The 25,067-nt window shown below is 49.6% G+C and overlaps 12 protein-coding genes across 12 annotated transcripts; 5 read left to right on the forward strand and 7 right to left on the reverse strand.

Annotated features, from left to right (window-relative positions):
* Positions 1-371: 371 nt before the first annotated feature.
* On the forward strand, positions 372-4,300 carry A1O9_03838 (uncharacterized protein; the record flags this gene model as incomplete). The annotated part of the gene is made up of 2 exons (XM_013406131.1): positions 372-3,863; positions 3,926-4,300. The coding sequence occupies 2 exons, from the start codon at positions 372-374 to the stop codon at positions 4,298-4,300; spliced, it is 3,867 nt and encodes a 1,288-aa protein (XP_013261585.1).
* Positions 4,301-4,561: 261 nt separating this feature from the next.
* On the reverse strand, positions 4,562-5,184 carry A1O9_03839 (small nuclear ribonucleoprotein G; the record flags this gene model as incomplete). Its single annotated transcript, XM_013406132.1, has 3 exons — positions 4,562-4,702; positions 4,979-5,050; positions 5,155-5,184. 3 exons carry the CDS (start codon positions 5,182-5,184, stop codon positions 4,562-4,564), a joined length of 243 nt encoding a protein of 80 aa, XP_013261586.1.
* Positions 5,185-6,319: 1,135 nt separating this feature from the next.
* Positions 6,320-6,805, reverse strand: A1O9_03840 (uncharacterized protein; the record flags this gene model as incomplete). Its single annotated transcript, XM_013406133.1, has 2 exons — positions 6,320-6,630; positions 6,688-6,805. 2 exons carry the CDS (start codon positions 6,803-6,805, stop codon positions 6,320-6,322), a joined length of 429 nt encoding a protein of 142 aa, XP_013261587.1.
* A 204-nt stretch (positions 6,806-7,009) lies between these two features.
* On the reverse strand, positions 7,010-7,282 carry A1O9_03841 (uncharacterized protein; the record flags this gene model as incomplete). The annotated part of the gene is made up of 1 exon (XM_013406134.1): positions 7,010-7,282. The coding sequence occupies exon 1, from the start codon at positions 7,226-7,228 to the stop codon at positions 7,010-7,012; it is 219 nt and encodes a 72-aa protein (XP_013261588.1). The 5' UTR covers positions 7,229-7,282.
* A 1,124-nt stretch (positions 7,283-8,406) lies between these two features.
* A1O9_03842 (uncharacterized protein) lies at positions 8,407-9,906 on the reverse strand (the record flags this gene model as incomplete). Its single annotated transcript, XM_013406135.1, has 1 exon — positions 8,407-9,906. One exon carries the CDS (start codon positions 9,904-9,906, stop codon positions 8,407-8,409), a length of 1,500 nt encoding a protein of 499 aa, XP_013261589.1.
* Positions 9,907-10,853: 947 nt separating this feature from the next.
* A1O9_03843 (uncharacterized protein) lies at positions 10,854-12,220 on the forward strand (the record flags this gene model as incomplete). Its single annotated transcript, XM_013406136.1, has 4 exons — positions 10,854-10,986; positions 11,024-11,293; positions 11,353-11,517; positions 11,574-12,220. The coding sequence occupies 4 exons, from the start codon at positions 10,854-10,856 to the stop codon at positions 12,218-12,220; spliced, it is 1,215 nt and encodes a 404-aa protein (XP_013261590.1).
* Positions 12,221-12,517: 297 nt separating this feature from the next.
* On the reverse strand, positions 12,518-13,486 carry A1O9_03844 (uncharacterized protein; the record flags this gene model as incomplete). Its single annotated transcript, XM_013406137.1, has 3 exons — positions 12,518-12,903; positions 12,968-13,149; positions 13,203-13,486. 3 exons carry the CDS (start codon positions 13,484-13,486, stop codon positions 12,518-12,520), a joined length of 852 nt encoding a protein of 283 aa, XP_013261591.1.
* A 1,203-nt stretch (positions 13,487-14,689) lies between these two features.
* A1O9_03845 (uncharacterized protein) lies at positions 14,690-15,616 on the reverse strand (the record flags this gene model as incomplete). The annotated part of the gene is made up of 1 exon (XM_013406138.1): positions 14,690-15,616. The coding sequence occupies one exon, from the start codon at positions 15,614-15,616 to the stop codon at positions 14,690-14,692; it is 927 nt and encodes a 308-aa protein (XP_013261592.1).
* Positions 15,617-17,235: 1,619 nt separating this feature from the next.
* On the forward strand, positions 17,236-18,877 carry A1O9_03846 (argininosuccinate lyase; the record flags this gene model as incomplete). The annotated part of the gene is made up of 3 exons (XM_013406139.1): positions 17,236-17,509; positions 17,687-18,571; positions 18,633-18,877. 3 exons carry the CDS (start codon positions 17,236-17,238, stop codon positions 18,875-18,877), a joined length of 1,404 nt encoding a protein of 467 aa, XP_013261593.1.
* Positions 18,878-19,480: 603 nt separating this feature from the next.
* On the reverse strand, positions 19,481-21,175 carry A1O9_03847 (uncharacterized protein; the record flags this gene model as incomplete). The annotated part of the gene is made up of 1 exon (XM_013406140.1): positions 19,481-21,175. The coding sequence occupies one exon, from the start codon at positions 21,173-21,175 to the stop codon at positions 19,481-19,483; it is 1,695 nt and encodes a 564-aa protein (XP_013261594.1).
* A 739-nt stretch (positions 21,176-21,914) lies between these two features.
* A1O9_03848 (uncharacterized protein) lies at positions 21,915-22,550 on the forward strand (the record flags this gene model as incomplete). Its single annotated transcript, XM_013406141.1, has 1 exon — positions 21,915-22,550. One exon carries the CDS (start codon positions 21,915-21,917, stop codon positions 22,548-22,550), a length of 636 nt encoding a protein of 211 aa, XP_013261595.1.
* Positions 22,551-22,932: 382 nt separating this feature from the next.
* On the forward strand, positions 22,933-24,538 carry A1O9_03849 (uncharacterized protein; the record flags this gene model as incomplete). Its single annotated transcript, XM_013406142.1, has 2 exons — positions 22,933-23,017; positions 23,160-24,538. The coding sequence occupies 2 exons, from the start codon at positions 22,933-22,935 to the stop codon at positions 24,536-24,538; spliced, it is 1,464 nt and encodes a 487-aa protein (XP_013261596.1).
* Between the last annotated feature and the right edge of the window lie 529 nt (positions 24,539-25,067).

Consider the following 25,067-nt stretch of genomic DNA (forward strand, 5'->3'; position numbering starts at 1 on the left):
AGATGAAAAAAAGTTGGAGGAAGTAGTCCATAGCCCATGAGAGTAGCCGACGACGCGCCAAGAGTTGTTGCCGCTTTGAGCAACTTATGACATGTGACTCCGCGATCAGTTCCTTGCCGCTTCCCGTTGTTGACACGTGAAGTATCTTCCTTCCCATTCGACGACTCATCAATTCTGCCTGAACTTCAAACGCCAGCATCGATATCTACTTGCTTTACGACATAATGAATGTCGGATATTCTCCACACAGGCTCACTTGAACCGAAATACTGCCATTCGAGTAAGAGCATGTGTCCATAAGAAAGGATGCCGACCTGCAGAGATCTTTCTTTGCCTCCAACTGATCTCGTGTGCTGTTCCATCTTTTAGAGATGGAGGCCCTTGAGAACCCCCAGCCAGTTCCTGTGGCCACTAGCTTCACTGTAGCTCATCAGAAAGTCGATATTGATATCACTTTCGATCAGCGCGTTCACGGGACCACTGAAATCACCATCTATCCTGATTCTCAAGACCTCAAGGAGATTCGGTTACATGGACGACAATGCGAGATCAAGAAGGTGTTGGTGAACAATATTCCTCCGTCATCCGTACGCCATCAGGACCCTTGCAGACAATTAACTCTTCATACCGATGCTGGAGTGAATCAGCATCATTTGCTATTAGAAAAGATTTCCAATTCGGCAGCAAGCGAACCCGAGCCTGATCTTATCATCACCCTTCCGAAGAAGGTGCGCATTGTGCCAGTGCACGTTGCAGATATCCATACGCAATCGCATGACTTAATTAGAGTGCCCGAGCCCGAAATTGGGGGTCCCTCAGCCGATGAGGGAACTCAGGGACTATCAGACACTACGGTCGCCAGATTTACCCCCTTGACTGTAGTAATTGAGTTTGAGTCATGTCACATACGAGAATCGGTTCAATTTGTCTCTGGAACACCTGGCAGCGGTCGGTGGCCTCATGCGTACACTCGAACGAAGCTTGGCTCTGGAGGAGCTTCATCTCTATTTCCATGCGTGGATCGTCTCAATAGCCGCTGCACGTGGGAAATCTCCATCAAATGTCCAAGAACTGTTGGAGATGCTGTCAATCAAGCTGTACCACATGCATCCTACCAAGCTAGTCCTGGTAACCAGGCCACAGATGCTACACGGCAGAACTACGGAGGCAAAGACATGATTGTTATCTGTTCGGGTGAACTGACAGATGATATCATCGACAAATCAGACAATACCAAGAAGACAATGTCATTCTCGTGTCTCCAGCAACTAGCCCCTGAACAACTTGGGTTTGCAATCGGCCCGTTTGAACGAGTCAATCTGGGCGAGTTCCGTGATGCCCAAGAAGTGGAAGAATTGGGCAGAAATGCCGTTGAAATGCTCGCATATTGTTTACCAGGCCGCACCGAAGACACTAAGAACACGTGTCTTCCCATGACCAAAGCTGTGGATTTCGTCGTCCAAAAATACATCTCTTGCCCGGAGCGCTCGTACTCGATGTGTTTCGTGGAGGATCTTCATACCGATACCTCAATTCATGCAGGTGTAACTATGTGCAGCACGAGATTGCTTTATCCAGATGGTGTTATTGACCCTGCTCAACAAATCACCCGACAGCTTGCACATGCCGTCGTATCTCAATGGATTGGGATCAACATAGTCGCAGCGGAACCTCGAGATAACTGGGTCATCATAGGAGCAGCTTATTATGTTACGGATCTTATCATGAAAGACTTGTGTGGCAACAACGAATATCGTTACCACATAAAGCAGCAAGCAGATCTTGTCTACGAGATGGATCACGATCGACCATCGATTTACGATATGGGTGCACTCCTACATGTAGATCCCAGTGAATACAAGTTTCTCACTGTCAAAGCCCCAGTGGTCTTTTTCATCTTAGACCGTCGCTTTGCCAAGGTTCATGGAGCTTCCAAGATGCCAAATATCCTTGCTAAGATTCTGACGAGATCCCGCACGGGTGATCTTGCTGACAACGCTTTGTCGACAGACATGTTTCAGAAAATGTGCGAACGCTTTCATCATGGACCTATCGATGATTTCATGGCTCAATGGGTCAAAGGTGCTGGCTGTCCAAGATTCGCCGCATTTCAGCGGTTCAATAAGAAGAAGCTCGTGGTGGAAATGCTAATCAAGCAGACCCAAGGCACTTCTATTGAATCCGAATTGAATCCTGAATCATTCATGCGTGATGCTCGTGAAGATTTCCAATCCGTCTGGGCTGCACCTGCACAACCAGTATTCACAGGTCCTATGACTATTCGCATCCATGAAGCGGATGGAACACCATATGAACACGCGGTCGAAATCAAAGACGCTCAGACCACCTTTGATATTCCCTACAACACCAAGTACAAACGTCTCAAGAGGAGCAAGAAACAACGAGCTCGAACGAATAAACAGGCCGCAGCCGAGAACTTGGAGGAAGAAACCGATTCCCTTGTTTACTGCCTGGGCGATGTGCTTCAGACCGAGGAAGATGTCCAAAATTGGAGGATCACGGAGTGGAGTGTAGAGGATGAGGAAAAAATGAACTCCGAATCGTATGAATGGATTCGACTCGATGCTGATTTTGAGTGGATCTGCCGCATCAATCTACAGATGCCAGGCTATATGTTCACATCACAGCTTCAGCAAGATCGCGATGTGGTCGCACAACTTGAAGCGGTGAGGCAAATGTCCCATTATCCTCCATCTTCGCTAGTCTCATCAATTTTCATCCGCACATTGATGGATCGTCGTTATTTTCACGGAGTGCGTACGCTAGCAGCTCAGGGGTTGGTGAAGCATGCGAAGGACGAAGGAGATGCCAAAATGGTTGGACTTTTCCACCTTCGAAAGGCGTTCGAAGAGTTCTATTGCACGCACGACCAGGGTCTGGCAATAACTCGTCCAAATGACTTTTCGGATACTCAGGCCTACCTCCTGCAATGCGAGATTATTGAAGCGATCTCTAATGTGCGCGATTCGAAGGGACATGCACCTAAAGATGTCAAGGAGTTTCTACTTGACAAGTTGAAGTTCAACGACAATTCGACGAATGATTATTCAGATGCACATTATATTGCTAAACTGATGAAAGGTCTCACATTCGCTGTGATAGCTCGACCCCAGCATCACCATATTGATGAAGGAGATATGGATCTAGACATGGAAGACGAAATTCACGAGTTGAAAGTGTTCGAGCGGCAGTTCCTTGAGGAGATCGACCGCTACAGGCGCATGGATGAATGGACAAGCTCTTACCAGAATCTCTATTCTCGCACTGCTCTCGAATGCCAGGGCATGCTGGCAGCTGCGGGAATTTGTGAATTCTCACCGCTCCACTTCTTGCAATACACACGGCCAGGTAACTACGACATGCTTCGCCAGGCAGCGTACAAGGTTCTTGTCACACCAGCTATCTTCGAGAATGCATCGATACTTCGTTACGTGCTGTACTGTATGGTTGCGGATTTGTCACCTTGGATCCGCCAGGGTTTGCAGCGTATGTTTGGTGAAATTCTTGGCAAGCGCGCCATTGGCATCAAAAGCAACAGGGTTGCTCAACCTCACGGTGGTGACGGCCTCGTTATTGAAGACACAGCAGCACTTGTTAATGATCGTCAGAACGAGATCGCTCGACGATCGACCATAGAAGGTGCGATTGCAGCGCTGAGGAAAGAGCTCGCCGAGTACCAAGCATTGAAAGCAGCATTATGGAACGCTATATCTTACGACCAGATCACGCTTGAAGATCTTCAGACAATGCTTGATTTCTGTCGTCTACTTTACGAACCTGTCGATGAAATGAAGGTTACTCTACGTCTACCTAGGTATTGGAAAGTAGAGAACCAAGGCAAGGTGAGCTTTGAATCGGCTTTGTTCGTGATATGCGGACTACTTCAGCTGACATATTTCTGCAGGGAAAACTGAAGTTCTCAAGGACTCCCAAAGTCAGGCAGAAGATCCTGGCAAAGTGGCATCCTGCCTCAGAATCCCAGGCAGCCAAATGGCAACCACCTCCTCTACCTGTCAATGGTCATTCACAGTATAATGTGCTCCCGCCACCACTGCCACGAGTCCCTGCTCCCTCGGCTGCCCCTCCCAGTGGAGGTGGGGTAAAATTGAAGCTGAAATTCGGTACAGGTGTCGGCGGTGGTGGTAGCAACAGCGCTGGTTCAAGTCAGATTTCGGTGCATACTCCTACTCCTCCGCCTCCATCACAGCCTGTGCCGACTCCAACCGCCGAGACTGGTCGGGTAGTATTGAAATTCAAACCAGCTGCAAAGCCAGCGTAAGCTAGTTATAATGTTGATTGTTGGATTAGGGGCGGCAGCGTTGGACAAAACCGGGTGTTTAAGGACTGGTTGCCATATATGGTGATGCATGGAGAGCCCCCGGCGGAAGGAATCAAAGATACCCCGTAGCTGGCTTTGTAACAACATGAAGTATTGTCTCCCAAGACTCACACTCTAGCCTCGAGCAAGTCACCCAGGCGAGCGCGTGCCATAATAGCAAACTCTCCCTCCTTCCAGCAGGCCAGCAACCGGTGCGATCGCTCATCGACGATCATCGCCCATGCGCTCCAGCGCTTCGAGCATGACGACTGAGTTGCCTCGGATCACAACCATGCCCAGCCTCTCTCGCTCGCCACCTGGTTTTTCCTCAACTGCTTCGTCGAGCACGATGTTCAAGAATACCTGTTATTATAGATGGCCACGTCAGCTCTGGTCCGTCTCTCGTGGATGTTTTCAGGGGGGGAGAAACAAAGATGAGCGCAATGATAGGTGTAGAATGTGCAGCTCCCTTTCGACGCCCGCGCCGATTCCAGGCGGACGTCTCTCCCCCATGAACAACGCATGTATTCACGATAGGTCGCGACTCTTGCTAGGTTTGTACTCATGGTGCAGCATCGCGGGCGGTATGAATTGACACAGGGGGTCGTGTCTAAGACATAAGAGGAGGCTATCACTCACATCGTAGCCGCGCAGGATGCCGATGACTTTCCGGTTGCCGTTCAGCTGCACGAACAGCCGCTTTTCCATATACTAGAGAGAAAACAAAACGCGGCGTTAGCCATGAGACCTTGCCGTGTAGAAGGAAGTAGATCATTGCCGAGACGAGAGGATCAGATGATCGGTGGGATGGATACCTTCTTGAGTTCGGGTTGCGCTTGAGGCATCTTTGGCTGTGAATTTGGTTGGGTTTGGTTTGCGCCTGGATAGGAGGGTTTGGGTGGTGTGATGAGGTGAAGCGGAGAGGACGAGGAGGCGATTGTTTATTTTATAGGACAACAGACTGGTGTTCAGGTTCACATGGAAAGGGTAGCAGAAGAGTGCTGGTTGACCTGCATGCCTGAGTGACCTACCCACCAAGCAATTCGAGTTTTGGGGAATGGAATCAAAATTGATACCTTTCGGAGACGCATGCCATGCCGCCCTACGCTCAATACCGATGGTGGAGATGTTTTGCCTCAAGCGCTTGGCATCACGTGATTAGAGGCTCAGCCTTGCGCTTTCCATTCTATCCCGTCCCTTTCCTTGGATTGTTCGAGAGAAGTATCTGTTACTAGCGCTCATTATGGTTGAGATGCCATAATATCCTGATGGAGAGGAGATTTTCAAAACTTTACCCTTCCGGGACATATACTTAAATTAATGATCCTACTACCTCTTGGCATTTTGCAAATCGATTTGTTATTGCAACCATAGCACACTTTTGTCGAACAACTTTCCCTTCAATTTTCGTTCAAGATATCCACGCTCTGGCCACTACCCAGGTGCCCCAATGGGGAATCCATGGTGTCAAGGTCCATTGCCAACAAGCTCGAAAGCCCGCCTCCATTCCAGAGCCACTCTTGATTCATTTCATCAACCAAATCCACATCTACACCTAAGATGCCTCCCGGCCATCCTGCTGTGGCCTTTGATAAATTTCGTTCTTCGCGACCCGGATGTGAGAAAATGCTAGAACGTCCAGCAACAGCGGTGTCGGAATCAAGGCTATTGTTCTGACCGCGCTTGCCGGAGTTTTGCACAAGTCGATGTGCTTGAGACGATAAGTCAATTTGGTTCATCCCGGTGGTGATGTGTGGGAAGCAGCTGCCGCCGGCAGAAGACGTCGAAGGTATACTACTGGAGGCCTGTCCCCCGAAATATTCCCTCCACTTCCAAAGGGTGTCGTGGAGTAGACTCCCTCCAAGGCGAGTTCGTACTTTGAGTTCCCCGTTCCCAGCGGGATTCCCCGAGGTGGCGTTCCATAGCGGTGCGAAAATCTTCGAAAACCTTCCTGCGAGGTCGTTGTCTTCGATAGAGCACTTACGCATCAGAGAGAAGACCGAGGTTGGACGCCTTGCGCCCTTCTTCCGCATCAACCAGCTGTGCATATTCACTCCGAAGGACTTTCAACCCAAACGTACAAGCAACACAGAGACCCCTTTGGAACAAGAAAGGTCCACATGTGAGTAGCTTTGACTCCGTCTCTTCTTGTTGGCACTTCTCGATGAGACTTAGTGCCGCTCGATATGCTTTCAATATGCCTTCTTTGAGCGCAGTTTTTGGTGAACGTTCTAAGAGGTAGTAGCTCCGAAGCTGGAGTGCAGCATGGAGAAATACAATCTCATTCGTTTCTTGGGGACTTAGTCACCGTATAGTACAATAGGCAGAGTTCAAGAATGAGCACCTACTTGATAAGTTGGGTCCTATGTCTCGTTGAAGGTCATTCAATTCGCCTTCATAAAGTGGAAGCAGAACTCCACTGTCGTTCTCGCCTAAACTGCCAATCCTCCTTTCACGACCCGCCATGACTCTGTGAAAACGATTGCAGAAGCGCGAGATGAGGACTTGATGATATAGTTCTTCTGGTAGATGATGAAGGTTACTGGGCTTGCAAATCATATCTAATGTTGCATCGGTGACAAATAGAGGTTGCTATCCGATAAAGCCAGTGACACTTCGATACTGTTAGTCGAAAGGTGGACACCTTAAGAGAGGAAATGTTGCAAGTTTTTACCTTTCGGCAGCTATGAAGCAGGCCGACCAAACTGTCAAGGCTTCATTTAGTTCTTCCAGGCTAAATCGAAACTTGGACCGCGAAAAGTCTTGCACGAACTGCGATTTGTGGATTCCCACGTGCATTGCACTGGTTTTCATCACAGATGCCAGAATATACGAGGCATCTGTCGACATTGAAGATGTCGGAAAAGGCCAGAGACAAAGTAAGATCATTGCCTTGATCTCGAGACGTGAGTGCGGAGGATGGAACACGGTTTGCCATAGAAGCGCTTGGACAGTTTATTTGAGGCTTGCCAGAAGCGTGGCTTCCTCTTCATCCCTCCTCGATACGGTGGCAATGACGGTCCAGAAGAGTAAACGACAGTGCGAGAACAGATCCTCGGGAGAACACAGGCTCCAAGAATAGGCATGTATCGATGATATTGTTCGAAGAAACTTCTTCACTATTAGTAAAGGATTCGATGGAACTTCCTCTACTCACATTTGAAATAACCTGTCGATTTCGTAGGGTGACAGAGTGGCGGTTCCTAGCGAGTGAAATTCTAGCGCAGAGTGAAGCGCATTCTGCCCTGATACACGCGTCCCATGTAACTGGATCTCCGATGAGATAGCTGGCGAGATGGAATCAGGAGCATTGTCTACTGGATTGGAGGCCTCAAAATATCTGGGTGCGCCATTACTTCTCTCGGGTGAAGAGAAGGATTCCTGGATCAGAGGGGGCCCATTCGTCGTCTCTGATTGGGCAGAACGTAGTCTTTCAACCTCCTGTGTCAGTTCTCGGAGCTTCCTATCCAATGGTAGAATTAGCGATGTAATAGGTTAATTGACGAGATAGTCTGGTCTGGAATAGGATCAGACTGACCACTGACTGGGGCTGCACGCCGAGAGTCAATGGAAGATGTTAATTTTGGATTAGTTGACATAACCTCTCAGATAGACCATGTACCAGCAAGCGCTCTGCGGAAGGAAGCAGAAATAAGAAGCGACGCCCGGAAGCAGTTGACTACATGACAGATAACCAGCTGGAGGAAGGTGCGGCATCGAAGCGTAAGATGACTCCATACAAGATGGATCCGAGAGGGAGAGAGGTTGGGAGAGAACCAATCTCGAGAAATGCCGCGTTCCGGACCGCAGAGCCTTGGCGCGGGCCCCGCTTCTTACGGGTACCTAAGGGTGCTACTAACATACCACAGAGGTGTGACACTTACCTCGGGTATTTCATTCATGTCGGTGTGCGGATAGGTTTGGAAACAGGAGACAGAGGCGCCAGATCTCTTTGAATTGGTGGGAGAGCTCGTGGAATACCGGGGGGTGACCTTTTTCGTCTATCGAGCTTACATACATCATTTGTTCCAACTATGATATAAATTAATCAACACATGCGAAGTGGGCTACCTCTGTCTTTTCTGCCAATCTCTACCTGAGAAGAGTAGGAAAGTGAAATAGATGCTGACCGTATCCGAAGCCAGCAGTGACATCAGATCCTTTACATTGTTGCATTGCTCAACAACTGCAATAGTGTTCGCAATTTCGTCAGATCTTTGCTCTCTATAGGCTGGAATTGATAAAGACTTGAACTTCTTGAGAAGTTGCTCATCAGAGTAAGGGTTGGATGCTTCTCCAATGCGGTCCGTCTCTACGTCTACTGTGGTTGTACCATCTTGCCAGTGCATTTTCAATCTTCCAGCCAAAGCATGTAAGTCTTCCATTGCATCCACCGTAATTCGATCTGTGACAGCTGAGATATCGTCGTCATGAAAACGATCGTACGGATTCCACCCTGTTCCATTGCCATCCAGCCAAGCAACAGCAAGTTGGTAGTAGGCACTGAATTGAGCATCGACAGTGTTCTTCGGATGGATTTTGTTAGATAGTGGCCGGCCAACGATCATCCAGCAGTGTGGCGACAAAGAAAGACGCAAGCTCTTGATCGGGACTGTCTTAGCCTTCCTCCACTTCTCTGCCAGGTCGATACCCGTGTGAGTCATCCTGCAGCCAGGGTATGGTTTGATGGCCGTCTTGAGATGAATCCACTGGACTCCCAGTCCGTCCACCATGTTTCCAATTTCGGGAGACGAGCTGTATCCTTTCAAGAAACCGAAAATGCCCTCGAGTGACTTCTTTGCCGTAGGTACTCCCTGCTCCACGAACGCCTGACACAGAAAAGCGTCATGAGCAGCGAAGCCTGGGTGCAGGCGCTTATTCCACGCCCCGTTCTCCAGAAATTGTTGTGAACCAGCCGCCTTCGAGCCGGCAAAGCCGAAGGCAGCTTCGATAGCTGCTGCAGAAGCTCCTTTGACTTTCATGATGGCAGCCACAGCGCCAAACACACCGGCTGTACCTGTGTTGTGGAATCCTCGTTCGTAGGCCCCAGCACCAAGTGCCCTTGAGAGCCGACATATAACCTCGTATCCAGCTGCAAGCCCCGTCATAAGTGCCCTGCCACCAACTCCAGATACTTCGGCTTGGGTAAGAGCAGCTGCAATCACTGATGCGCCAGGATGAAGTGCACCATCCGCAAAAGTGTCATCGAAGTCCAGAGTATGTGAATAAGCCGCATTCAGAAGTGCAGCATAATGCGGGAGGAGGCCCTGGCCTTTGGTAAAGACAGTACAGCTGCCAGCACCACTGAAGGCATTTATGGCTCGATAAAATGCCTCGCTTGACTCAATGTAGGACCCAGAATACGGTGCTATGCCAACGAAATCGAGGAGGAGCCTTTTCAAATTCTGCACAACGTTTGGGTCTATAGACTCATACGTGAGATTGGCAACAAACTCGGCAAATATCTTCGTGACAGGTATGCTTTCAAAGTTTGTGTCTACCAAAGTGGCTGTCTTGCGAGTTCCCGACTCGCTGGGACCAAGTCCGTTCATACTGTCAACGTTCATCTCGTAAGGAGGGAGTGCAGGTAGCAAGAGCAGTTCGCGAACGTCGTTGAGCGTTCGCCGTCCGTTTTCTTACACGCCATTCTTATGACTCTACTGGAACATATTCACTCGGATTCTCGTGCGTCCTGTATGCGGTACACTCAGATGACAAGCGGACCGGATGGGGTGGAGAAGGTGTTTCCCGCAAAGCGGACCGGTTGCCGGATCGTATCGATACTTGGCTACATATGCTTGGCCAGACCCTAACCAGCAAACGCATCTTTGATGCTCTTGGAACTTTTGGGCCTTCAAACGCATTTGTAGCTAGCCTCAGCGAATCCCTGCATGAGATTGCCCAATTCAACCTGCTTTTGGACTTTACAAAGTTTTCCAATATCGCAATCTGGAACGCCCGAACAATGAAGCACGAAGCTGAAGCTGGTGTTGAGCATGTCCAAGATGCCTTCCCGAGTGGATCCACGGATGAAGCGTAACTGGTATCAACTGTCTACGTTGCGGAAGATGGTACATCTCACAGCAAGAGCAAAGAAGAGCGTGCAGTTGTATTAAAGGCAGATCTCCTGATCGTCCCACTCTGCGCATTGCTGTATTTGGTGGCGTATCTGGTATGATGCGTTGTTCTTCCGACGCGACAGCTTGAGGGTGTACCATTGAAGGCTAACGCATCTTTATCCATCTAGGATCGCAACAGCATTGGGAATGCGCGAGTCTTAGGAATGCAGAAAGATTTGAGCCTTACTTCCGATCAGTTCTCAGTTCTATCAATGCCTGTCTCTATTTTGTGCGCTATCATCCAATCGATGTACCCCTGATGTCTTCCCGTTGACACATGTCTAGTTCTCGGATACCTGGTATTCATGCTTCCTGGCAACATCCTTCTCCGACCGCTTACTCCACCCCGTCAACTTGGTGGTACCGCACTGGTCTTTGGAGGCATTCTCGTAGCAATGTCTGCAGCTCAGAATTTTGGAACAGCCCTTTCACTTCGTATTTTACTGGGATCAGCTCAATCATTCGTACAAGGCATCAGCTTGTACTCCAGTCTTTGGTATAAGCGAGATGAGATTGCTACAAGGGGAGGTAAGTCTCTGACAGTATCTCAATATTTGCAAAACAGAACTAAACTTGTTCACTGCTTTGATCTATTGGGCTGCCACGTTCTCTGGAGCTTTCAGCGGCCTCAGAGCCTACGGAGCCGGTGAAAATCTCACCTTGGACGACACGGGTAAAGAGAGCTGGAGATGGCTGTTCGTAATAGAGGGAAGCATCGCTATGACCGCCGGAGTCGCAATCTGGGTTTTATTGCCAAAATTCACCGACAGTATGAAGACTAAACACTGGCTCTTCACACCTGCTGAAATTGAAATTGCCAGATCCAGAAGCGCCTGTACGTATCCCAGGATCATCCTCCTCATTTATGCACAAGATACTAACAGTTTCACACAGCGTACAACACCACCGACTTCAAAATAGACTTTAAACAGATCTTGATGACCCTCTTGGAGTCCAAAAGTTGGGGTTTTGCATTCATGAATGCTGGAATTGGATATGGGATATCATCAGTAGGCTATTTCCTGCCAACTTTTATTCATGAGCTGGGGTTCTCCCCTGGTAAGTACTTTACAATCCCTTAGCAACTGCTGCTTGTTGACTAAGACATGACATAGTCCGGACTCAATTGTTTACCGTAATCTCTTACGCTTGTACCTGTACTACACTTTTCATTGCAATAATCTCGGATCGACTCAACAAAAAGGGCGTCTTTCTTATTGGCACTCTCTCGCTAAGCTGCATCGGCTATGCTATGTTGCTATCCAATGTCTCTATGGCTAGGAAGATCGCCGCGGCCTGTATCGCGACCACTGGCCTATATCCTTCTATCATCCTTCTCAATGCGTGGCTTCTCTCGAATACCTGCGGCTACACGAAGCGAGCAACCGCTTGGGCATTGGCGGAGGTATTCGGGCCTTGCTTCTCGATCTTAGGGTCCCACGTTTATGACACTTCACCGAGGTTCATCAAAGGCCACGCCATCGCGCTGGGGCTTTTACTTTCAGGACTTATCACATGCTGTCTTTCGATATTTTGGATGCATTCCGCCAATAAGAAGAAAGATAACGAATTGAGGGAGTTCGAGGAGAGAGGAGAGTCGCATCCGCATAGAACGAAGAGCTTGGAAGAAGTCCAAGATTACCATATCGATTTCCGATATATCCTCTACTTGAAGAGGGAAAGTGTCAAGCTATCTGTAGATGTTCTAGCTCATACTACGTTTGCCAAGGGGAAGGCTTTCCTATCTCCACAGCGCGGCTAGTACTTTGTCCGGTGGGACCCAGTATCAATCTGTCTCAGAGGCAGTTGGGTTTCCGACCCCACGAGCCCTGCGAACAGGGAAGCAATGTCCTTTCGGACAATAGAATTTAGGAATGAAATGGTATGACCTCCTAAATATTCACTATCATTACCGGGGGGTCATGTGTTTTGGGGGTACGAGAGTGAAGGAAACCACAGAGTGCAACAAAAATCACATGAGTAAGAGGAGTCCATGCTTGCAGCCGTAAATAAAATCCGTAAACCGTAGCCGGAGAATCCATTTTTGAAGTAGGAAAACCTAATCCGAATAGTTCGTGTTCTGAATGACTGGCTCCCACTCTCTCAGGAGTTTCAGTGTTTCCTCGCACTTGGTCTTGATATCGGCGTACACATCGCTTCCGAGTGGCAGCCGAATTGGCACGTCCATGCCAGTTGCTACACCCTCTTGCCTCACAACATCAAGGATAACGCTGACAAGCTTTCGTGGATCTCCTGGCTGCCTTTGGTCTTCATTGCCGAGGTATCCAAGAAGAGTTTTGGAAAACTCTGTGTAGTCAGGGATCTTGGATGGCCTAACTTTCATCTTATTGGCGGACAATAGGTTGGTTCGAAATCTTCCTGGCTCAATCAAGAGAGTCTTGATACCAAACGGTGCAACTTCTTGGGTGAGGCCCTCTACCATTCCTATTCGTTGCATGTCGTTAATCAAGATGAACATTTCGCCGAGAACGTAATGGATGTGACTTACCCTCAAGAGCGAACTTGGAACCAGCATACGCACTACAGCCGGGGTGTCCAATCCAGCCAGAAAGAGAACCAATGAAAACAATCATCCCATTCGCTTGAGATCGAAAATATGGTAGAACTGCCCTTGTCACCTTGAAGGTACCAAACACATTCGTATCAAATTGTGCCACCAGGTCACTATACCTATCGAAAGTTCAGTGCTATGACCTCGGATCCGAAATATACCCTACACTTACTCGAGATCTTCCCAAGTGCCTATCGAAATGTACGAGGCATTGTTCACGAGAACATCGATTCTGCCAAAGACCTTGACGGCGGCTGAGATCACTTCGTCAAGTACGTCTTGCGGATCCGTGAGGTCCAGTTGCAATATAGTAGCTCCGTGCTCCTCCAAGTGCTTGATCTGGTCAAAGTTACGCCCAGTAGCGATCACACTGTCTCCTCGCGCGATAATGTCGAGGACGAACTGCTCTCCAAACCCGGACGAACATCCGGTCACAAGCCATACGAGCTGCGGCATTATGTTGGGAGAGCAATAATAATTCAATGAGGAAAGTGAGCAGAGGTTGACAGATTCTAACCCACACAACACTGGGGCGACAGGTTGTTTTAAATGTTTTTCAACATTGCTTGCCGAGTGTTGTGAACATCGACTTCTCCGCCTGTGTCCGCTGAGGTTCCATTGCGAGGCGCAGGTCGAGCGGCATGGAGCGGACTCTGAATCCACAAGGCCCCACAAAAATAATGATACATCACATTAAACGAACTAAAAAGTATCTATCTCGTCAGAACCCCCTGATAGCTGATCCAAAAGCCAAAGAAGGGATTGGAATTACGTTGGAATATTTACGTTCAGCAAAAGGCCGAAACTTGGCCTCCTAAAGAAGGTCGTGGCCATCCCAACCACAAAAGAAGCCGTCTGCCCAGCGAATCCAAGCTAGCCCCTTCGAATGGTCATTTTTTGCAACTTTCCATATATTATGGTAAACTGATCAAATCTTCTCGCTGCGAGGGCAGCAGAGCCGTCAACAGGAGGAGCAACACTGCGAGCAATAAATGCAGCAAGGGGCGAGAGGCGTTCTTAAACGGGGGCCAGAGCACTAAGACTCAGAGCACGGGCACAGCGTAGGGAAGTCGGATGCGCAACACCACGACCAGTTGCTGTGGCTATATCATGTGGAATAATCTACATATCTTTCTGAATCTGATATTATTAAATATATACCATCTAAGCTTGTCGATCCTGAATTTGCATATATCAATCCTATACCTAATAAAATAAAACAGGCACCTTGTACCCGTACGCTCTAGAAGTAGATTAGACCCACATCTTCATGAATTTCAGTCAACTTTCACTTCTACCTAGGCCCTTAGTCTTAGTTGGGTGAAGATCCTAAGACATAGCAGTACACTTGGTAAATTAGAGGAATAAGTATGTTCCATGATGGTGCTAGAAGTGCTTGTGGTAATGTTGCAAAGAAGGGAAATAAGAATGAAAAAAGTCACAACAGATCGAAGTGAGGTGAAAATGGTTCACCTCCTATAAGGCAAATCATAGATGCTTGGCCCTTTTGCGAAGGAACTCTGCCACTGCTCGGCTGCTCGAATTCCTCACTTGAAAGCTATGAGGTATATATGTCACTCAGGTGCACGTGATTTTAGTGAACATGTGAAGACAAAAGTACGACAGGAGGATGGGCAGAAGGTACACATACATCTCTAGCTACTTCTCTTGCCAAATCTGCTCAACGAACTCCTTCGTCACCCGCCCGATGAGATGTGGATTTTCCTCTTGTAAATAGTGGTTCCCAGCGCCTATATCTACACTCTGCACATTCTTCATCTGAGCTGCCAACTCCTTGGCCTTGTCAGGAGAGATAAAAGCCCCTGGACTGGCCCAAAACATCAGTTTCGGTATGCTTGTCTTCATCAGCCACGTAAAGTATGCCTTCACCCGTTCGTCCACGTCTGCCGGATGGCCATCAAAAGGCAGTTCATTCGGGAAACGGTATATTGGCTCGCGACTTTTGGGATCGAGGAAGGGAGCTCTGTAATGCACCATTTCTGCTTCCGCCAGACCCCGGCCAGCACGGCTAGCCCTGCCAAGGATGATCTCTATGAAGATATTTTCGTCGATGATGAGCCTCCGACCCACGTCTTCTGTTCGGAAGTCGCGAAATATCTGTCCGCTTGTCGGGAGATTGTCGAGTTTCATATCTGCAAGCATGAACTCCATAAATACCAGCCCAGCCACTCTTTCTTCGTTCTGACTCGCCCAGTTGAATCCAATTGCGCTACCCCAGTCCTGCAGTACGAAGAAAAGCTTTCCTGGGTCGGTAGATTCTGGGAGAAGTGTGTCCATGAACGCGCCGAAATACCGAACATGGTCTCGGAGATAGTATGTGTTGGCTGGCATTTTACCCGAGTCGCCAAAACCCACGAGGTCGGGCGCAAGACATCTTGCGATCGACGAAAGATGGGGGATGACGTTCCGCCAGATGTAAGAGGAGGTCGGATTGCCGTGGATGAAGATGATGGTCGATGATGTTGAAGTGGGTGCTCCCGTATCAATGTATGCTATTGATGAGTCGAGAACAGACACTCTCTTCTTGGTAAAAGGAAATTCCGTGGATATTTCTTGTTCAGCCATTTTCAATCGAATGATCGAATTCAGATGCCAGTGTTAGACCAGGGTGGGAGAATCGTCGTCGTTTGGAGAGAAGGAGCTGCCAGCCCATTGACAGCGACTGATATACCAAGTGTCCCACTAGGGCGTAGAACGCCTAGTATCCTGGTGCAATTCGTTTGAAACTTCAATCCAATCCATTGGTTCGCTTCGAACATGGCTTACGGCCCAGTATACCAACATGGTGATCTGGCTTATAACCCTGTAATCCTTCACGGGGAAGTATTCTACTAAATCTGCTGGTGGTGAATAAGCCTCCAGGCTCGAGATCTAAATCTCATGTTAGACGGACTAGAATCTCGAGCGGCTCCGGCCAACCGTTCGGCTCCATAAAGGTCTGGAGGAGCCAAAATGATAAGTAATCACCACGTATGCCGTTCTTATTGGCTCGCGAAGGCGTTATCGGATATCATTCGTTGAAGAGTACTATTCGACGTCATTTTATTCTCGTTAAGTGCTGAGCCATGCTCTCGAATTAAAGAATGAGAACAGGTGAGTCATTCCTTCAGAAGATGCCCCTATTCCCCCCTCCTACGGTCCTACGATCCTCCCCTGGAAAGATCAGCAACGTACCTTAAGGCATGAATAATGTTTAATCCCAAATCGCCTAACTCGGCCAACTCCTGGAGTTGCCCAAACTTAGCCGCACGCCATAATGTGCTACCTCGAGAACATGAGGGCCAAGGCAAACTTCAAAGAGAGCGCCGTATTGGGCATCCTTTTGAGGCGGAGTGGCTTCAGCCCTGCTTACCCAGGCGCATGTAGCAGGTATCAACTCAGGTATATTTGCAACCGACGTAGTGCTGACTTTGGCGTCTCGCCCTCAGAGATGAAGCATGATTTGTTGTGAATAGATGAGTGATCACATTCAGAAACCGCAAAGGATATTCAAAGAAATCTGCTACTCTCGATGACATGTAGATGGGAACTCCACCAGCTGTGGAAATGAAATAATGGCGAATTGACACTAAGCCGGCTGTCCCCCTTGCGGCTGAACTTGCATGCTAGGAAGCAAAATGTGGTATTGCTAGCACATGGGTTTGCAGTGAGGAAAATACGAGAAAATAGGTGGCATTCTCAAGTCCTTTCGTGTTCGCTCATGAAAACGCATGTTTAGCTATGATAACGCTGCATGTAGTCGACAGGTTGACAGCCAAGACAAACAATAAGTTGAAAATTGTGGTACTCAAGGCAGGCCTAAAAACCTTAGCCTCGAGACTCTACTCTCCATTCGTCATGATAAGAATCTCACTTTCCAAGGTCGAGGGTTGTGAGTTTGGTGGGTGTCAAAACAATGACGAGCAACGGGTACGGAGTACTCGTCCAGTTTCAGGCCCAGATCACGTGACTGTACCGTAGGCTTCGGATCGGGAAGAATATTCCTCCGAATACCAGACTCCCTAGCAACGTTTCAAAGCTTTGAGATAATTTTTAGTTGGTGGATTCGACCTCATCATAAGGCGGTAGCATAATTTTCCCTGTCCTTCGAAAAGCTCAGTCATAGATCTGGTCACGCACTGTGCGATCTCTTCATCATCATCCCCAGTTGCTCCTCCATAATTCGATTGCTCAAAACTCCAAAAATGAGCCAATCAGCCAAAAATGAGAATCCGATTCGGTTATGGGGCGGCAGATTCACAGGAGAGATAGACCCGTTGATGAACCAATACAACGAGAGCTTGTCCGTCGATCGAGTATTTTATGCCCAGGACATCAAAGGCTCAATAGCTTACGCCAGGGCAAATGTTAAGACCGGCATACTCACCCAGAAGGAGTTCGAGAAGCTTGAAGAAGGTCTCAAGGTAGTTCTCAAAGAGTGGGAAGAGGGCAAGTTCCAGCCAGCCCCTGGAGATGAAGGTAAGCAACTATAGATGTTTTGTTACTCGAGCTCCTCTCTTGCTGTTTCTTATGATATACCGGTTGGGTCTTATCTGGATGAGTCAAACCATTCAATGCGAACGCTAAGCAAACACTTGAGAAAATACTTCACGGGGCCCATTCCAGAGACTAAATGCTGATTACTTACCCCGAAAGACATTCACACAGCAAATGAGCGCCGGCTAGGCGAAGTGATCGGGAGAGACGTAGCAGGCAAGCTCCACACAGGCCGCAGCCGCAACGACCAAGTTGCGACGGACATGCGCATGTGGCTCCGTGATGAATTAATTGCCATCGAGGGATACCTGGTCGATCTGCTCAAGGTCATCGCCCACCGTGCCAAGCAGGATATAGACTACATCATGCCGAGCTACACGCATCTCCAACGGGCGCAGCCCGTCCGATGGAGCCAATGGCTCCTCAGCCATGCCACAGCTTTCCAATCAGATCTCGAGCGCCTAAGATTCACGAAGAAAAACATCAACAAGCTCCCTCTCGGCTGCGGTGCTGTTGCCGGAAATGCCTTCGGTATCGACAGGGTGCAGCTGGCGACAGAACTAGGTTTCGACGGCCTCATCATGAACAGCATGTCTGCAGTCGGTGATCGTGACTTCGTCGTCGAGGTTCTACAATGTGCGTCCACCATCGGCAGCCATCTCTCGCGCTGGTCGGAGGACCTTATCATCTACAGCTCCTCTGAGTTCGGCTACGTGAAGCTGGCCGATGCGTACACGACCGGGAGCTCCTTGATGCCGCAGAAGAAGAACAGCGACTCCCTTGAGCTCCTGCGTGGCAAGTCCGGCAGGATATTCGGGTCAATGGCCGGCCTGATGATGAGCATCAAGGGGATCCCGTCCACCTACAATAAGGACCTTCAGGAGAGCTTGCAGCCCATGTTAGATACCATCAAGACCTTGAAGGACGGCCTGCAGATTGCAGCGAGGTCGCTGGCTACGGCGACGGTCTATCCGGAGAAGATGCGCGCCGCACTGAGCCCAGATATGCTGGCAACCGATCTTGCTGAGTATCTAGTTAGGAAAGGTAAGCTAGATCTATTTTCTTCTAGGTTCTCTATCCCCATCTTGCTAATTTTAAAACGCAGGGGTACCATTCCGCGAGACGCACCATCTCGCAGGCCGAATGGTCGCACTTGCGGAAGATGAGAACAAGGGCATGGACAAACTGACCGTCGCGCAATTTCAAGGCGTTGACAAGAGGTTCGGCGATGATGTGCTCAGCGTATTCGATTACGAGCGCTCGGTCGAGCTGAAAGATGCCACCGGTGGGACGAGTCGGCGTGCCGTTCTGGAACAACTGGACGCTTTAACGAAAACACTTGGGGAATGACGATTTTCTATTGTTAGGGACTGACTCGAACAAACCCTTCATCACGCGATCAAAACCCATCCATTGCACTTTTGCTCCCAGCTTTGCGAGCTACATTTCACCATAGAAACTCTTCGCTTTTGGATGCTCTCTGGTGCCATGATATTCCACGACGGTGCTAGATACTCGCATTTACCTTCATGAATCCAACAATTTATCTCAACGGCCGAATGCTCAAGTCATGGGTTTATGCGTCTTAGCTGCATGTCTCGGAAGGGTTTTCGGTCTTTGGTTCGAGTCTGAATCACGGATTGTCGGGTGGCACCGACAGCAGAGCGAGGGGGCAAGAGTCGACAGGCTAGTCACTAGGAGAGAAAGCTGGAAGCTCGGGCCCATTCTCTATGGGACCATCAAAGCGAATTATCAATAAGGTAGGATCTAGCATTGTATGATATGTTCGTTGCAACCATCTTATTACGGTGGGGTTCCATTGGTTATCGTGCCAGAGAATGGTAGTACAAATATCGAGTTCATTTAGCAGTCAACTAAGAGGTCTGCTCTAGCAAACCTGGTTGACGTTCACCAACTTAGATTCCGTGATTTGATGAATTAAAGGCTGTGTGGTCAATCCATGAGTTTAGAATGCAAGTGCAGCATATCGGATCGGTAGAGAATGTCAAGGTCCTCGTGCAAAGCCGAGTAGTCATCATCGGAGCCGGGCACCACATAGTCAGACGATATACTTCCTATATGTCCATCAATGCTGGCCACCTCCAAAGACGCTCGACGGCTCCATTCCTGATCCAAAGCTTTTTCATAGCTCAACAATGAATGGTCGTCACTGGAAAAGGTGATCGGCCCGGCACTGTCGTTTCGAAAAGCAGGCTGGGTCTCGAGCCGAGACATTCTGGCCAGGCATGCCTCTGTCCAGTTGGTCAGCGTCGCAGAAATATCAAGGATACTAACTAGAACGGTATGAGCATTCAGGCCCAGGTTTCGCAGAATCTCGAGTTTCTTTTGGATTTCTTTCTCAGTGGGGCTGGGAACGTTGAATACAACAGTGACTTCCTCGGCCATCCCCTGCGGCGATTTGATAAAGGGCATTAGGCCAAAAGGGATATTCTTCGCAATTGCTTGAAACCAGCCCAGGGTTGCGGTGAGCTTCGAGATTCTCGCATTTCGGAGGTCACTATCTTCCTCAAGCAGAGACACGCCCTTCTCCATAGCAGCCTGCTTGACAATTAAGACAATGAATAGCTGCAATCCGATGAAGTATGACCATAGCAGCTGTGCTGAGTCGGATACTGGACCCGCCGTGAGGTGCAGGTGCAAGCTGTCCTCAGCCATTTTGAACCAGACGGCGTAGAAACTCAGGAACTGTGCGTAGCCCTTTGCCGGTGAATGTTGCAGTGCAAGGAAAGTTGCACGAATGGCATGATAAAAATTGCATTCTGCCTGATGTCGAGTCATGTGCCCTTCTGCATTGTCAAGAGCCTCTGTTATCCGGCAAAGGAGATCTGCCAGCGAAGCTGACAGCTTGAAGTCCAGAAGCGAGCTGCCATGGGAGTATGACAGCTTTGTGGGGCACTGAGAAGGGTCTGCGGATAGATTGAATATTGTGCTTTGATCCCCGTCTTGAATACGGCGAGTAATCATCGCACAGCCACGCACAAAGGTAGCAAAGTCTAAAGCCCCATTTGAGAGATGAGCAGATTGGAATGCAAGAGCGTAACAAGTGGCTAGCATTGCGTCAGATTCAGAGGACGATTTGTCGTTACGGGAAAATGCTTTTTTCAAGCCTGCAATAGCACGACCCCTGTGCGTGAGTGCACTGTAGTTGTCCTTGTTTGTGTCGTCGTTGCCACTGGTACGGGATCCAATATGCGATGCACCCAGTGCCAACAAAGCATGCATAAGATGCTCGTACTCATAGACGAGCTGGGGGACATCACGAATCCAGGTGGCCTGGTTACCCAACGGTAGGGAGGGGTAGGCGTGATGGAGGAAATGATGGAACAACCTGAGATCTCGTAGCGTGAACTCATCATTTACCGAAGAGACTGGAAGGCATGGAGGTCCTGGTAGTGGTATGGCCCAGCCATTCCCAAAACGTAGATTGACCGGATTTAATCTTGGGGCTGGATACTCGCAGATCTTCGATTTCAGCTTGCAGTGGGCGCATATTGGCTTCTCCTCACTGCATTTGATCCTCCTGGCCTTACAGGAAAGGCATCCTGCGCGGGACTTTGTGTGTGATCGACGTTGAATCACAGTATGCTTCGCATTGGCATTTCGTTTCCTTTGGTCTAAGGGGCCCATGGTTGGCAATCTCCCTCGAGCGTGTTGGCGCGGGACGTAATTTTTGCCAGATGCGAGTAGCACGACACTAAGAGGTTGAGTATGTTGTCGCTGGCGAGAATCTGGATGGAAGCCACATCTGAATGGTAAGTTCGACAAGGAGACCAACCTGGGTTGATACAAATCCCATCAATAGAAGATCAAGCTTGGCTTGCAGGCGGAACTGTCAGGTCCGAACCGGCAGACCTCCATGGCTGTGGGTAACCGACCGACTCAGCCTCACATAGTATCCAACCTTTCCTGATTGTTCGCTTGGGATACTCGAACTGTGCAGAAGTATTACGGAAGTTGCCCCGCTTTGGGAGATGCTTCCGCTCTCTTTCGTATTTATGCGAATACGACTGTTATCATTCCTTGGCTTCTGATATAGGAAGCCCGGCGGCGATCGGGCTGCGATCAACATCTTGTATCAATTTTCATGGCTTCATACCTCCCAAGAAAGGTCGTACCACTGTTCAGATACGCAACGAAGCGGGCCAGAGAGATGGATAGCCGGGAATCCATGGTCGTGCTGTTTGTAGAAAGCAGGGGAGTTCTTATACAGAAGTATAAAATGTAGGTACGTTGCATCTTTGTTCTCAGGATGCTGAGAAGCAATATTCTTCAACTCATTTTAGCATCCAAGCCTCAAGTCTAGATCTAGCAGCGAGAGCATTGTCTAAGAACCCCCAAGACCCAGTTCATATACAAGCGAGCCACAATGTCGTTTGATCCTTCCAACTTACCTCCTGGCGTTGAGATCCCGGGACAGAAGGCGCTCATTGCTCACGCTGCAGTGATGTGCATCGCCTTTGTGCTGTTCATTCCCATTGCAGCACTTACGACACGATCTCCACTAAAGCTGAAGGTCACAAAGCTTCACGCTCCTTGGCAGGTCGTCAATGTCATCCTTGCCATTATCGGCATGGGCCTGGGATCTTCAGTCGCATCAACGCGGCACATACCTAAAGGCGAAACACCACACGTCCTACTAGGCTACGTCCTGGTTGGTCTTCTGATCGGCGTTCAACCGGTACTCGGTATTCTTCAACACCTGTACTTTCGAAAGGCTGAACGTCGAGGTATCTTTGGATGGATCCATCTTCTCCTGGGTCGGGTCATCTTGGTGTTGGGACTAGTCAACGGTGCCAGAGGCTTCAAGTTAGCTCACGACAACAAAACTGCACCATACTTCGCGGTCCTGGGCATAGTCTGCGCGTTCTATGTTGGAGTGTTGCTGTGGGATTGGCTTGCTCCTCGTTACAAAGCACGTAAAGCCGACGAGCATCACACCCCCAATCACAGCCTTGCAAATGACGCGATGGAAATGAACTCGAATGAAGATGGAAGAAAATGACGAAAAGGCCCAAATGGTCATAGGCTAGGGGAGCAATCTGTCACAACGGATAAGAAAGGAGTCCACTTTCCTTACGGATCCTGGATAATTGCGGCCGAGAAGGGATAATATTGTACTTAACAGCGGCTACCTCGAGGGAAGGTGAATCTTAGGTTGCGAGATGCCAAACACAGGCGTACTGAAGAGCGAACATAACAGCGGGAAAATTCCTTAATACCCACCGTACCAATTCATGCATATCTCCTTCTAAGCCCCACCGTAGTTTGAATTTGTGCCTTCCATACCTCTTGACACCAGCAATCACGGGTAATAGGACTGCGAGTTTTGGTGATCATTAATCTGGTTCAGCCAGCAGTCAGGTTCTCAACGACTGTTCTAGACTATGGCAACACTCTTCTCGGCCCGGCGGAAACCCAAGCGCATAGCGCGAGACGACCCAGAACCAGCGCAGGCCGATGTGGACGAAGGTAAGTCGACAGCTCTCTCTCTCTCGTCCCAATCACCACTCCCCTTGGCGATCAAGTCAGGCCCGTCGCTCACGTTGCTTTGAGTCTCTTCTAGTCTATCTATGCATCAGGCCAAACCGCTGATAATGAGACCACCTTGTAGACACCGGACCCGTCGTGCGACGACCCACCACGAGCAATGCACCGAAGAATAAGTCGAAATTACGGGTATCCTTCAACCCTGGCGACGAAGGCGAGGATGGTCGTGAAGGCCGCCATACTAGTGGTGAAGAGACGCAAAGAGACGCATCGACCCTGTCGTCCAGGACGTCCCGACTGGGCCTCTCCAGTGCGGCGCAAACTTTACAAAATCGAGTGGCGACAACGCGAGATACTATGGCGGACAGTAGCGAGGGACAGAATCACGAAAGACCCACGTACAGCAAGGCATATTTAGACGAGCTACGCAACTCGACACCGTCTACTCCGCGCGAAATCTCGTCCGGAGACAGCCCCGGTTTCGACCTAGTAGAGGCAGGTACCAGCACCGGCGACAACACCCTCGACCTGGCCAGCAAATTCGGCCCTTCGGCCCTGTCATCATCTTCACGTATCCCAACGGCTGCAGAGATCCGTGAGAAGAAAGAGCGGCGGGCGCGCCTGGCGAAAGAACGACTCGCCAGCAATACCAGCTCCTCCAAAACCAACGACAACGAAGACTTCATCCCCCTCGAAGCATACGACTCTGACGGAGAATTCAAGCCGCGCGCTTTACAAGTGGGTTCGTACCTGGCCCCAGCTCGAGAAGCCGACACACGGCTCGTGCATGACGACGAGGACATCGCTGAAGGCTTCGAGTCGTTCGTCGACGACCCGGGGCGGGTGACACTCTCCAAAAAGGCGCTGAAGGAGCAATCTAAACTCGACCGCGAAGCGATCCGCAGCATGATCGACGAGGCCGAAGGTTCTGACGACTCGGAAGGGGGCTCCGCAGCTGGCGGATCAGACGACAGCGACTACGCTCGACACCAAGCGTACGAGGCGGCGCAGACGCACCGGGGTATGGATGGGCTGACTGGACACGCCGCGCACAGGCGGATCGCGGCACGACCAAGACAGCCGCGCGAGACGACCGCTATCCCAAAGCTCAGCGCCGGGCTGGCGCGGCTGCGCGAGATGGCGTCGAGGCTGGGGTATGAGCGCGCGCGGATCGAAAAGCGGCGCGCGGACATCCGGCGCGAGAGAACCGAGATCGTCGAGAGTCAGGTTCATATCCAGACCAGTTTAGAGGAGGCAGGGAGGGAGTTGGAGCTGGTCATGCTGCAGCAGCAAAAGCAGCAGGAGGAGCAGGGGAATTCGCGATTAGCAGCGGTGAGGAATGGGTTGGAGTCAGGTGCGAGTCATCTACGACCTTCAAATGACCATGGCATGGGGGCGGGCTCTATCGGTGGTGGCGGTGCTACGAATGGTGCTACGCAGCAGAATTTGGTTCAAGGAAGGGGATTGGAGTCGTTTGGGAACTCTAGTGAGCAGCCCACGTAGAGCTGAAGGCCTTGGAATGCACATAGGACGAATATCACGACCTTGTAAGACCTCCCAGTTATCATGACATGATTTTTCAATTTTTCGACTATTTTCGACTTGCTTTTTGGCTCTCACGGCACCGTCGAACAAGGAGCTATCCTTGTCCTGAGATCGCTTCCACATCACAACTCCCCTCTTGCGACATGCATATTACCTAAGGTTATGCTGCTGGCCAAAGCCCATTCGGGTCGCTGGTGTTCATTTGCTGAATCTGCTTTGTTGAATCGTCCATCTACCAAAGCTCCATTCTCATCTAGGTTTATTTTCATCATTCGCGCAGGAACCAATCGCATAAAATCCAAGAAAGTCAGTCACATAAGGCCCACCCATTTGGAGCGAAACAAGTGTGCAGTCAGCACCACACCGCGTGCTGTTTTCTGCTCGAATCTGTGCATCAACGCCATACGCGAGCACGTGAGCATCATTATGGTTCATGATGTATTGCTGCCATATCCAGCGGAGGCTATACCGGCCTTGTAAATCCCCT

Source organism: Exophiala aquamarina (genome assembly GCF_000709125.1).
Source record: "Exophiala aquamarina CBS 119918 chromosome Unknown aczIA-supercont1.3, whole genome shotgun sequence".
Classification (NCBI taxonomy): Eukaryota; Fungi; Ascomycota; class Eurotiomycetes; order Chaetothyriales; family Herpotrichiellaceae; genus Exophiala; species Exophiala aquamarina.